General features: G+C 47.3%; 1 protein-coding gene across 1 annotated transcript; it reads left to right on the forward strand.

The window, feature by feature from the left end:
- The first annotated feature begins 2,824 nt into the window (after positions 1 to 2,824).
- BOLA1 (bolA family member 1) lies at positions 2,825 to 9,197 on the forward strand. The gene is made up of 2 exons (XM_069950466.1): positions 2,825 to 2,928; positions 8,576 to 9,197. The coding sequence occupies exon 2, from the start codon at positions 8,594 to 8,596 to the stop codon at positions 9,017 to 9,019; it is 426 nt and encodes a 141-aa protein (XP_069806567.1). The 5' UTR covers positions 2,825 to 2,928; positions 8,576 to 8,593; the 3' UTR covers positions 9,020 to 9,197.
- The last annotated feature ends 5,111 nt before the right edge of the window (positions 9,198 to 14,308 follow it).

The raw sequence follows: 14,308 nt of genomic DNA on the forward strand, positions 1-14,308 counted from the left end.
TAACCCTTTTTTGCATTGCAGCATGTAATAGTGCGTTTACACAGACAGATTTATCTGACAGATCTTTGAAGCCCAAACCAGGAACAGACTATAAACAGGGATCAGGTCGTAAAGGAAAGGCTGGGATCTATCCTCTTTACAAATCCATTCCTGGCTTTGGCTTCCAAAATCTGTCAGATAAATCTGTCTGTGTAAACGCATCCTTAGAGAAAACTGGATCACTTACACACTGCAGAAGGACACAGGTGGCTCTTATCTTCCCTCTGCATCCCCAGGCCCCCTCCCCCCAAGGGCCCCATAGCAACTGCCTTCCCTGCCTCTATGGTAGCTACGCCACTGGCTTAGATATCCCTGCACAAACATTGGTGGCAGCAGAGGGGCCTTTTTACTGTGTTCTATACAGAGAAGATCTCACACTGACAGGGTCCTTATGAGTGATGGGATCTAGTTGACTCAAATATAAATGGTTGCTCACAGTGCTCTATAAGGAACCTTTTTCTGTGTTATATACAGACGCAAATATTAAAGTGAATTTGCACTTTGCACGTGGGCCATGGAGTGTACCGCTTGCAAGACTGGTGCAAGTTAGTGCTGAGTCTTCTGTTAAAATTATTGCATGAAATCCTCAACAGATTCGCTATGTATGAAAAAACCCTCAAGAGTTAAAGGGGTATTCTCATCTCAACTAATATAGTTATACATGTAGGGCTCTTCAAGTTATATTTTTTGCAAATACATTCAATTACCAAACTTGCCTCCTTCCCCTGATATGCTATTCTTTCCCTCCTATTGTTTATAGCTTGTTGTCTAGGTTACAGACCAACACTTGGCTCTAAAAGCAGTGGTCTGGCGGGTGTATATATACCTATAATGTAGATACATTGTAAATATACATAACACTGTAGCTATTTATACACATTATAGAGTATATTTACACTGTATCTCTATGTATCTACATTATAGGTATATATACACCTATGCTTTTAGAGCAGAGTGTTGGTCTGTAACCTAGACAACGAGCTGTCAACAATAGGAGGGAATGAGCTGCATATCAGGAGAAGGAGGCAAGTTTGCTAAATGATTGTATTTGCAAAAATATTTAACTCCTACAAATATAACTATGTCAGCTGAGATGAGAATACCCCTTTAAGCTTCTGAGGTCAGGCCTGGTTGGGTATTACAGCCAGAATCCTACTGCCAATGACAGTGCCCAGTGATCAGCATGTGCCATTCAGTTATGAGCTGATATCCTGAGTGGAGCTTGGGAGAAACTAAGGGGTTAATGTGGCCACAAATGAGCTCAGATGTTCATCCAGGAGAGAAGAGTAAGGACCGATAAACAGCAGGACAGAGGCTGCGGGACAGAAGGAAGACACCATTATAATACACACCTAAGAAGAGAGACATTACTCCCCTCCTCCACCATACAGTCCTATGTAAGTAACCCCTAGCCTCCAATATACAGTCCCATATAAATAACCCCTATCCTCCAACATACAGTCCTATGTAAGTAACCCCATCCTCCAATATACAGTCCCATATAAATAACCCCATCCTCCAATATACAGTCCTATGTAAATAACCCATCCTCCAATATACAGTCCCATGTAAATAACCCATCCTCCAATATACAGTCCCATGTAAATAACCCCATCCTCCAATATACAGTCCCATGTAAATAACCCCATCCTCCAATATACAGTCCCATGTAAATAACCCCATCCTCCAATATACAGTCCCATATAAATAACCCCTATCCTCCAATATACAGTCCCATATAACTACCCCCATCCTCCAATATACAGTCCCATATAACTACCCCCATCCTCCAATATACAGTCCCATGTAAATAACCCCATCCTCCAATATAGAGTCCCATATAAATAACCCCATCCTCCAATATACAGTCCCATATAAATAACCCATCCTCCAATATACAGTCCCATGTAAATAACCCCATCCTCCAATATACAGTCCCATATAAATAACCCCTATCCTCCAATATACAGTGCCATATAAATAACCCCTATCCTCCAATATACAGTCCCATGTAAATAACCCCTATCCTCCAATATACAGTCCCATATAACTAACCCCATCCTCCAATATACAGTCCCATGTAAATAACTCCTCTTATCTTAGCCCCTCCAACCTATAGTCCTATGTAAATCTCATCACAGGCCTCCCCTCAGCCCATCCAACATACAGTCAGTCCTCTGTAAAACTCACCACAGGCCTCCCCTCAGCCCATCCAACATAGTCAGTCCTATGTAAATCTCATCACAGCCCTCCACTCAGACCATCCAACAGTCAGTCCTATGTAAATCACATCACTGCCTTCCCCTCAGCCCATCCAACATAGTCAGTCCTATGTAAATCTCATCACAGCCCTACACGCAGCCCATCCAACATAGTCAGTCCTAGGTAAATATCATCACAGCCCTCCACTCAGCCCATCCAACATAGTCAGTCCTATGTAAATATCATCACTGCCTTCCCCTCAGCCCATCCAACATAGTCAGTCCTATGTAAATCTCATCACTGCCCTCCCCTCAGCCCATCCAACATAGTCAGTCCTATGTAAATCTCATCACTGCCCATCCAACATACACTCAGTCCTATGTAGATCTCATCACTGCCCATCCAACATACACTCAGTCCTATGTAGATCTCATCACTGCCCTCCCCACCAGTACACCGGGTCACTGCTCCGGCTTCCCTCCTCATCACGCAGCTTTCTCAGCTCTGTATAAAGGGAGCAACGGTCATGTGACTGGGGCTGATCACATGACCATCCATACCAGTGAACGTATTTAGGTTTTAGAGACTGGGAATAGCTCCGCCCACACAAGAGGCGGGTCACATGGGTGTGATGTCATCAGAGGGCCTTTTGCACACAAGGAAATAGTTTCTACCATGCTGTGAGCTGTAAGTACTGACCGGTCACACTGCGAGCATTGCATTATCCCTTCCAATGCAGAACTCTAATGCAGTGTTGTAGATTCTTGCAATGTCATGCTCCAGCTGTGCCCCATAGAGCCCCTGCTCCAGCTGTGCCCCATAGAGCCCCTGCCCCAGCTGTGCCCCACAGAGCCCCTGCCCCAGCTGTGCCCCACAGAGCCCCTGCCCCAGCTGTGCCCCACAGAGCCCCTGCCCCAGCTGTGCCCCACAGAGCCCCTGCCCCAGCTGTGCCCCATAGAGCCCCTGCCCCAGCTGTGCCCCATAGAGCCCCTGCCCCAGCTGTGCCCCACAGAGCCCCTGCCCCACGGAGCCCCTGCCCCAGCTGTGCCCCACGGAGCCCCTGCCCCAGCTGTGCCCCACAGAGCCCCTGCCCCAGCTGTGCCCCATAGAGCCCCTGCCCCAGCTGTGCCCCATAGAGCCCCTGCCCCAGCTGTGCCCCACAGAGCCCCTGCCCCACGGAGCCCCTGCCTCAGATGTGCCCCACAGAGCCCCTGCCCCAGCTGTGCCCCACAGAGCCCCTGCCCCAGCTGTGCCCCACAGAGCCCCTGCCCCAGCTGTGCCCCACAGAGCCCCTGCCCCAGCTGTGCCCCACAGAGCCCCTGCCCCAGCTGTGCCCCACGGAGCCCCTGCCCCAGCTGTGCCCCACGGAGCCCCTGCCCCAGCTGTGCCCCACGGAGCCCCTGCCCCAGCTGTGCCCCACGGAGCCCCTGCCCCAGCTGTGCCCCAGCTGTGCCCCTGCCCCAGCTGTGCCCCTGCCCCAGCTGTGCCCCTGCCCCAGCTGTGCCCCACGGAGCCCCTGCCCCAGCTGTGCCCCACGGAGCCCCTGCCCCAGCTGTGCCCCACGGAGCCCCTGCCCCAGCTGTGCCCCACGGAGCCCCTGCCCCAGCTGTGCCCCACGGAGCCCCTGCCCCAGCTGTGCCCCACGGAGCCCCTGCCCCAGCTGTGCCCCACGGAGCCTCTGCCCCAGCTGTGCCCCACGGAGCCCCTGCCCCAGCTGTGCCCCACGGAGCCCCTGCCCCAGCTGTGCCCCACGGAGCCCCTGCCTCAGCTGTGCCCCACGGAGCCCCTGCCCCAGCTGTGCCCCACGGAGCCTCTGCCCCAGCTGTGCCCCATGGAGCCCCTGCCCCAGCTGTGCCCCACGGAGCCCCTGCCTCAGATGTGCCCATAAACCCCCAGCCCCAGCTGTGCCCCATGGAGCCCCCGCCCCAGCTGTGCCCCATGGACCCCCTGCCCCAGTTGTGCCCCATAGACCCCCTGCCCCAGTTGTGCCCCATAGACCCCCTGCCCCAGCTGTGCCCCACGGAACCCCCGCCCCAGATTAGATTGCATATACCAATCAATGCTATGCCATAGCATAGATCAGTATTATCGGCGATCTTCCCATAGAGCAGGGGTGTCAAATTCAAATAGACAGTGGGCCAAATTCAAAAACTTGGACAAAGTCGCGGGACAACCTTGATATTCATTGAAGTGCATAAGCAGTATATCCGGAGCTTTCAGAGCGGTGTGCGTCACCAAACACTTTGTGCTATGATAAATGCCCAGTCACACAAACTTATCAGGACCACCACAGGGACTCATTAGGATAGTCCTAGGAGCGCAGCTCCTGTCCCTGACACTTAAAGGGGTACTCCGGCGAAAATCTTTTTTTCTTTCAAAACAACCGGTTTCAGAAAGTTATACAGATTTGTAACGGTCCATTTACACAGACAGATTATCTGCTAGAGATTTGAAGCCAAAGCCAGAAACAGACTATAAACAGAGTTTTCCTCTTTTCAAATCCATTCCTGGCTTTGTCTTCAAATCTTTGGAAGATAAGCTGTCAGATAATCTTTTTGTGTAAATGGACCCTTATTTACTTCTATTTAAAAATCTCAAGTCCTCCAGTACTTATCAGCTGCTGTATGTCCTGTTGTTGTTGTTTTCTTGACAGTCTGACACACTTCTCTCTGCTGCCACCTCTGTCCGAGACAGGAACTGTCCAGATCAGTAGCAAATTCTCATAGAAAACATCTCCTGCTCTGGACAGTTCCTGTCACAGACAACAGAGAGCGCTGAAAAGAGAATAAAACACTTCCTGCATGACATACAGCAGCTGATAAGTACTTGAAGACTTGGGATTTTTAAACAGAAATAAATAACTGTATGTATAACTTTCTGAAACCAGTTCATTTGAAAGAAAAATATTTTCGCCGGAGTACCCCTTTAAATGCAGCATTTAAGAAATGAATGGCGGGCAGCTGTGCGGTCCCGGTGGCCGGTCAATAACAGTGAGGATCTGACACTTCTGAGCTCGCTTTATAGAGCCCCTGCATATCATGAAGTCATGATGGGGGAACTCCCTGCTTTTCATGGTCTTACTGGAGGGGTGAAATGATTACTCGTCCATATGTTTTACAGATTTGCAGACATTTTGAACGTTTCATCCCTATAAATTACGGATCTGCAAGAATTACTTTTATGGAACAATCTGTGCAGCAATTATGGTCCGTACGAGGGGTTGTCAGTAACTTTTGCAGATCTGTAAAACTATGGGATTGCGGATCTGTAAAACTATGGGATTGCGGATTTGCAATTACGGACAAAACTACACAACGTGTGAATGTGACCTTACTCTGCACAGGTTTTTTTTATAAGTCTGTGCCTTTCACTTTTCAGATGTGGATTTTTGGGCAGATTATGCAAATAAGATATAGAAAAAAAATTTGTGCAAAGGAACAGTGGAGCAGTTGCCTTTAGCAACCAATCAGATTCCAGCTTTCATTTTTTTTTTAAAAGAGCTCTGAAAAACTAAAGGTGGGATCTGATTGGTTGCTATGGGCAACTGCTCCTTTACACAAGGTTTGATGAATCTCCCCCAATGTGTTCATTGTTGTTATTAGTTATTTAAATGAATTCCAGGGCGCTGTACGTGTATCACAAGGGGTTAAAAATACATAAGACAAACAGGGCTGTGGAGTCGGAGTTGGAGCTAGTTTTGGCAGGAGTCGGAGTTGGAAAAAAATGTACCGACTCAGACTCCAGCTTTAAAAAAATCTTTAAAAAATTTAGAATTGAATTTTGATATGAATTTTACAAGTTTTGCTCATGAATATATATTATAAGCAACATTCTAATAGGACACTGGCCCTATTACATAAGGGTGGTCAGGGAATATATCAGTAATAGGACACTGGCCCTATTACATAAGGGTGGTCAGGGAATATATCAGTAATAGGACACTGGCCCTATTAGATAAGGGTGGTCAGGGAATATATCAGTAATAGGACACTGGCCCTATTAGATAAGGGTGGTCAGGGAATATATCAGTAATAGGACACTGGCCCTATTACATAAGGGTGGTCAGGGAATATATCAGTAATAGGACACTGGCCCTATTACATAAGGGTGGTCGGGGAATATATCAGTAACAGGACTCTGACCCTATTACATAAGGGGGGTCAAGGAATATATCAGTAATAGAACACTGGCCCTATTACATAAGGGTGGTCAGGGAATATATCAGTAATAGGACACTGGCCCTATTACATAAGGGTGGTCAGGGGACTATATCAGTAATAGGACACTGGCCCTATTAGATAAGGGTGGTCGGGGAAAAGTTGTCGGTCACTATTTAGCAGTTTGTTTCTGAGCTGAAAGAGTCCATTGTGTGTGGGGAGATCTGTGCTGTTCTCTTCTTGGATGCTAGATGACTGTATATGAGCAGCCGTGTAATATGGAGATATCCTGTGTAATATAGAGGAGGAGGAGACATAAGTAGTGTAGCAGTATCCTCTGTCCTCAGTGTGGTGTTTTCTCTCTGGGAGAAGATTGTGTGTTTTTCTTCAGTTTTCTATGGCAGCAGCTGTGTGTATGTGTGTGTGTGTGTGTGTGTGTGTGTGTGTGTGTGTGTGTGTGTGTGTGTGTGTGTGTGCTATGGCTGCAGCAGGCTGTGTGTGTGTGTGTGTGCTATGACTACAGCAGGCTGTGTGTGCACACTATGGCCGCAGCAGGCTGTGTCTGTGTGGTGTGTGCTATGGCTGCAGCAGGCTGTGTGTGTGTGTGTGCTATGGCTGCAGCAGGCTGTGTGTGTGTGCTATGGCTGCAGCAGGCTGTGTGTGTGTGTGCTATGGCTGCAGCAGGCTGTGTGGGTGGGTGTGCTATAGCTGCAGCAGGCTGTGTGGTTGGGTGTGCTATGGCTGCAGCAGGCTGTGTGTGTGTGTATGCTATGGCTGCAGCAGGCTGTGTGTGTGTGTGTGCGTGCTATTACGTGCCCCCACAGTAACCTTCTATATCACTATGTGTGACCCCTCTATATGACTATGTGTGACCCCCTGTATATCACTATGGCTGACCTCTATATTACAGGTATCTGGCATTGTTAGCAGTATTTCTGTGTGTATGGTGAATATTTAGTTAGAAATATAAAATATTGTCAGCAGGAAAAGATCACCTGCTCCATCTAGTCTAGTTCTGAGTTGTTCAGGACATGGAGTCTGGAGACTGGCTGCATCCACTGCACACACAGGAGAAGCTGCTTTCTATACAGTATTCCTTTATTCCTTTACAAGTCGCCCCAGGATCATGTAGGACATTAGGGAAAAGCTGCTGAGCCAGTGTGATAATAACTCCCCTGGTATATCAAGGGGCAGGAGTTGGAGTCGGGAGTTGGAGTCGGTCCTGATAAAATTCAGGAGTCTTGGTTGGAGTCGGAGCTGCGGCTTACCGACTCCACAGCCCTGAAGACAAAAGCAAGTACAGTAAAACTAAATGGAGTAAATGACAGGGGAGGGGAGCAGCAGGGTTATTGTAGGCATTATGAAGAGATTATTTTTGAAGGTTTTTATGATGGTTGGCAGTCTGCTTTGTCTGGGTAGCAAGCTGTATCAGGAGACAGGACGGTAATGGGGTATCAGGTCAGGGATGTATAGAGGGGTACAAGTTATTGACAGCCTTGTCTTTGGTAAAGGTTATCGCTTAAGGGTGCGTTCACATGTCCCGTATCCGCTGCGGATTTCATGTTGCACGTTCGCAGCGAAGTCAGCTGCAGATACCTTCCCTGTAATTTTCAATGAGATGACATACTTGCAGCGGGATTCCGCATCCCGCTGTGAGTATGTAAATGCCGGCCCCCTTAACACGTCGCTGTCCCGAACATACTTTACCTAATCTATGCTCCGGCTGCACCCGAGGCTGCCAGTCCCCATAGGTCCCGCTCATCTAATCAATTCACGGCCCCGCCGCAGTCACTGTTTGGCTGGGCTGGGCCTCCGGGAGCTTCAGATGTATTAGGTTTAGACGGATTAGGTAAAGTATGTTGACCTATACTTGATGAATAAAGTCTTCAAAACCACAGCCGTGGTGAGTGCCGCTGCTTTAAACTTCTTGGATTTTGCTAATAGTGATTGCATCTTACCTGATTGTGCTCCCCTCATGGCTTACTATGATCTGTGGACCATTCAGTCCTAATGGTTATAACTCATATGTTTTGTTTGGTCGGGTCCATGTGCTGTAACCCCCACCAACCAAAACAGATGTCAGAAGATTAAAACGTTAGGTGCCCAATAGAACCTCTGACCTACGTTTACACTTTATTTCTGCCTAAACATTTATCTTCATATGTGTTTGGTTTCAGCTATTAAGCTCAGCGCTGATGCTCCCGACGCGGTTTCTCCAGTCTTTTAGATGTGTGCCCGTTTTGGTGACATCAAAATATTCGGGATTACAAAACATGGAAAAACCTGTGGAGACTTCAATCAGAGCCAAGCTTACACAGAACTTGGAACCCTGCCACCTAGAGGTGAATAACGAGAGCTACATGCATGCTGTGCCTCCCGGGTCGGAAACCCACTTTAAAGTGGTGGTGGTATCGGATGTTTTCAATGGGAAGTCCCTGATTCAGCGCCACAGACTTGTCAATGATTTGCTGAAAGAGGAGCTGGCTGGACCTGTTCACGCACTGTCCATCCAGGCCAAGACTCCACAACAATGGGAAGAAAACCCGACAGTCAGTAAAAGCCCCGGCTGTATGGGGGGTTCGAAACATGATCCCCAGATGGGCAAGAAAATAAGCTCTTAGGTGTAAGCAGCTCCCGCTATCATCTGTGTATTGGCCCCACCACAAGACCTGTAAATCATGGATGGAACCACTTGTGTGTAGAGAGATGTTTTTCTCATATTTTGGGGCTTTTTTTTCTAGTAGTATTAAACTGTACATGAGAATTTTCAGAAATTAATAAATTAAATTCCTAAAAATATTCCTTATTCTGGTATTATTGTTACTATAGGGCTAAATCCAATTAGGTTTTAATTCCAGTCTAGTAGATTGAAATGATATAAGATATTAAAGGTGCTGTTCTATCCGAGACAGGAACTGTCTACAGAAGGAGAGGTTTTCTATGGAGATTTGCTACTGCTCTGCACAGTTCCTGTCTCGGACAGAGGTGGCAGCAGAGAGGGCTGTGTCAGACTGGAAAGAATCCACCACTTTCTGCAAGACATACAGCAGCTGATAAGTACTGAAAGAGTTGAGATTTTTAAATAGAAGTAATTTACAAATCTATATAACTTTCTGACACCAGTTGATTTGAAAGAAAAAACTTTTGCTGGATAACCCCTTTAAAGGCTTTATCAAGGGTTACAAAGCCTGTCTGCAGTTTGGCTGGGGGTTTGCGATTAGGCTTATTCTTTTCAATGGAACTAAACTGCAGAACCCCACCCACACTGGAGACAAGAGAGCTGCTGTTTCTCGGTGGGGGTGGGGGTTTGGGGGGGTTTAAGAAGCCATGTTTTTCTAATCCTGGATAACCCCTTTAAATACAATTTTCTTATACCGGAATACCCCATTAAGCTCTCTTCATAGGGTGATGGCCAGGAAGATTTTACTCCACCTGTCCCTATACAGACGAGACAGATCTGTGGTACTAGGTTCAGGAAAAACATTTTTTTTTACGAAACTGAAGAGAAGAAGAAAATATCAGAAGCAATACATTTGACTGGCAGAGTAGTAGAGGCTTGGAACAAACTTCCAGCAGAAGTGGTTTGTAAATTTACAGTAAGTAAATGTGAGTCTGCCTGGGATACAAATATATCTACCCTAAGATACTATTAAAGAAAATACTCAAAAGACACGGTGGTCATTTTCTACCTGCAATCTTCTATGTGTCTAAAGTGCTTGCCTTTGTGGGACACATGCCCCACCTGCTCCCTCCTCCCGCTACTGTGCCCCTGTGTTAAAGAGGTATTCCAGGAAAAATGGACTTTTCCCCTATCCTGTCAATGTTGATGTTATGAATAAAGCCGCAGGTACATGTCACCCGCATCTCTATTCATTCCTATGGAGCAATGGAAAGAGTGCGGTACTTGGCTCTTTCAAATGGCTCCATAGGAATTAATAGAGCCGGGACACCCCCGGCAGCCGCGCATCAGCCGGGGACAGCGCCTGAAAAAGAAGAGGATCGCCGGGGGAGCGGGTTGTCAGGTGAGTTTGTGTGTTTGTTTTTTTTAAATACTGCTTACCATAGAGGAAAGGGGGGGGCATCTATAATGGGGGGAAGAGAAGGGGGGGCATCTATAATGGGGGGAGAAGAGGGGCCATCTTCAAGGGGGGGAGAGGGGGCTATCTATAAGGGGGGGAGAAGAGGGGGCATCTATAATGGGGGGGGGAGAGGGGGCATCTATAATGGGGGGGAGGAGGGGGCATCTATAAGGGGGGGAGAAGAGGGGGCATCTATAAGGGGGGGAGAAGAGGGGGCATCTATAATGGGGGGGGGGAGAGGGGGCATCTATAATGGGGGTAGAGGGGGTCATCTATAAGGGGAGGGGGCCATCTATAAGTGTAGGGCAAACTGGCTGCAGACACTGGGAGATAGATATATGCACAATTATTATTGTCATCAGGGCCCCTCAGGTGTCTGTATTGTAGGGGGTCACTTGCATTAGTCACTAGGTGAGAGATATATCTATTTATATATACATCTTGTGGGGGGGTCACTATGGCTGCAGTCATAAGTCTAGCTCAGTATGTACAGACTGTTGCAAGCTTTTAAAGGGAACCTGTCACCCCTGTTAGAACCCCCTATACTCACCTCATCGCGCCGGGTCCGGCTTCTGAAAAAGGGTCGGGTCACGGAGATCTCAGCCGCTGCAGCCCGGCGCGCACACTGAGAGATGAGTCCAACGCTCATAGAGAATGACGGAGCGCTGGACTCTCCCGTCATTCTCTATGAGCGTTGGACTCATCTCTCAGCGCACGCTGGGCTGCAGCGGCTGAGATCTCCGTGACCCGACCATCTTCAGAAGCGGGACCCGGCGCGATGAGGTGAGTATAGGGGGTTCTAACGGGGGGTTGGGAGCCTGTCACCCCGGCACGGGGGTCGACAAGTTCCCTTTAAGTTCAAGTTCAGAAGAGTAAGCCTCATTAAAAGGCTAGCCAAGTGAAGCTGAAGTACTGAGTCAGACTGTATATGGTTGTCAAGTTGCAAGTTTCCATGTTGAACGTTTTCAAACTAAGAAAAGAAAGGATCTAAAGGAGGAGGATGCTGCCGTGGCCTCTGCACACAGTAAGTCCCATTTAACATAACATTAATTTTACATGGTTTAAAATGTTGGCGACCAAATATTCTATTTGGCGCCTACATTTTTCAGGTTAGGAGCCAATGGCTCCCAGGTAAATTTTTTAGTCTGGAGCCCTGATCTATACACAGGATAGGGGGAAAAGTAAAATTTTCCTTAAGTACCTCTTTTACTTTAGAAACAACATGCCTATTTATAGTCACATTGTATGCAAGTCATTACATGCACATATTCCTGCCAATGTTGGACTTCCCGACAATGGCACACTCTCGCTTGTTAAGACATTGACTCGTGATTTTAGATCAGCGAACCTGCCGAAAGTTTGAGTTTGCACATATCCATTTTTTCCAGGCAGTCCTAGGGCTGCATCCACCTTCTCCAGGCTGCAAGATAAGTAATAATAACTATTACTGAACCCCCCCCCCCCCCGACCATTCCAGCCCCCCTTGTGGAAAGATTCATTGGTACATAAAGGAAAAATAAAATGAAATTCACATACTAGGAGAATTAATTAAAAAGTGTTTAACTCCTAGCTTAAAGAAAGCACCCCGGTTTGTTTTTTCATTTGCTCCCCTGCTCCAGGCTCCCCCTTTTCTCGTGATGATCATGTTCCCATGGTGCTACGTCATTCCGGTGCTAGAGTGCCTTTCAAATCCTACTTGCCCTTCTTCTTTCCCCAGGGTTTTTTAAGACCTAAAATCAGTGTCCTCAATGCATCTCTATTGGTGCGTTTACACAGGCAGATTTATCTGACAGATTTTGGAAGCCAAAGCCAGGAATGGATTTGAAAAGAGGAGAAATCTCAGTCTTTCCTTTATGACCCCTTCCCTGTTTATGGTCTGTTCCTGGCTTTGGCTTCAAAAATCTGTCAGATAAATCTGCCTGTGTAAACGCACCATTAGAATGCGCTCCTATAGAAATGCATTAAAGACTCTAACCTTTGGTCTCTTTAGATGCGGAGCAGCTGGAGAAGACATCACGTGGGCTTTAGTGGGTTTTGAACAGTGCTGCAGCACCAAAATGATGCCGCACTGTGGGAAAACAATCATCACGGGTAAATATATGGGGGGAGGGGTAAATAAAATATAAAAAAACACCTCTGTAACACCCCGCCCCCCCCCCCCCCCACACCTCTGTATCGGCCCTTGTTTTTTGTATTATGAATAGAGGGGCGGGTATGGCACATGACCAGCGGCTCTATTCATTCCTATGAAGCCTAGGACATTGCTCTTCTGGCTTACCCGGCTCTTTCCGTCACTCCATACGAGTGACTAGAGCTGCGGGACACGTGCCTTATCCGCAGCTCTAATCATAAGAAAGAAGCTAGGGGCCCGATACGGAGATATGGGGGGGGGGGGGTATGGAGGTGGGACCTCTTGCAATTTCTTACTTTTCCCCTATCCTCTGGTCAACCTCTGTTTCTGAAGATCTGCAGAGACGTCAGAGAACAACATAACGGTGGTGTTGTCGTATTCAGGGCCGCCATCAGGAATTTCTGGGCCCCATACACCCAAAGTGTCTGGGTCCCCCCCCCCATTAACAAAGGATCCGGGATTTATCTATAACTGATGTCTCTGGTGCGGCGTGCAGACACAGCTGAGTGTAGGAGATTGAGTTGCTTTTGATATGTCCCACCCCAGACCAGTCCATGCACAAGCCCTATTAAAAAAAACCCCACAGTAACGGATTCTCCCAGCAGCATCTGCGTCTGAACAATACTGCGTAGACATCAATTTTGTAACTGGTGCCCTTTAAAAGTTTTGAAAAAACTTTTGACATGTCATAGAGACATCATAGAGACATGACAAAAGTTTTGATCAGTCCAGATCCGACCACTCCAAATACTACTCAGCTTGTAACCCTAAAGGTTTATTCCCACGCTCCACGCACGGTCCGTAAATATGCAAATATTTTAACTGATACATGATGCCAGGAACTCCGAACTCCACTCCGTAGCCCAATGTCCGTATTTACGGGCTGTGAATGGAGCGTGGGAATAAGCCATTCTCTCATGTATGCTCAAAGGCCGTGTGCTGGCAATACAGATATATCCTAATTCTTAAAGGGGAACTCCGGATAAGGAAAACTTGTTTTCTATTAAAAGTACATTAAAAGTTATATAGATGTGTCTATACAATGTATTACTGTATCTGTACGGTTCTGCCACACTGATAGCTGATAGAAATCCAGGAAGTGAAGAAAAATGGCATCTGTGCCAATCCACATTGTCTCCTGCTCCCACTGCTCTCCCACCTTAGGAGACAAATCTTTCATGCCTCTGTCTCACATTGTGTGTGTTTGCTGAGATCAGGCTGATGATGCAGACAGGGGGCAGGGCGTGATGTCCCAGGAGGCTTGGCTGGATCCCCCAATCCCCTGAGTGATTCACCAACTCTGACCAGCTGTAAGCAGCTGTTGCACTGATTTCTCTAATTGTGCAGAAGTGTGCAGTGAAATTAGGGCTGTGTTCACAAATGTTAGAGTGTCAATGCAGTACTGCAGCGTATTCACAAAAATGATGCAGTAACACAAGTAAATGATGCTAAATGGCAGAGAGGATCAGAGCCTTATTGTGGGGCTCAACTTCAAAGATAAAAGATGCTTGATCATAATATGTGTGTGGAAATGAAAAGGGGAAAAAAATCAAAAAGATCTTTACTTTATTCCAATATCAGCGTTACAGGTAGAGAATACAGCACGTTGTGTGGTGTTACAGGTAAAGAATACAGCATGTTGTGTGGTGTTACAGGTAGAGAATACAGCGTGCTGTGTGGTGTTACAGGTAGAGAATACA

The sequence above is a fragment of the Dendropsophus ebraccatus genome, chromosome 13 (assembly GCF_027789765.1).
Source record: "Dendropsophus ebraccatus isolate aDenEbr1 chromosome 13, aDenEbr1.pat, whole genome shotgun sequence".
Taxonomy (NCBI): Eukaryota; Metazoa; Chordata; class Amphibia; order Anura; family Hylidae; genus Dendropsophus; species Dendropsophus ebraccatus.

Coding starts and splice junctions, on each gene's coding strand:
- BOLA1 (XM_069950466.1), top strand. CDS start 8,594: ATGCTCCCGACGCGGTTTCTCCAGTCTTTTAGATGTGTGCCCGTTTTG.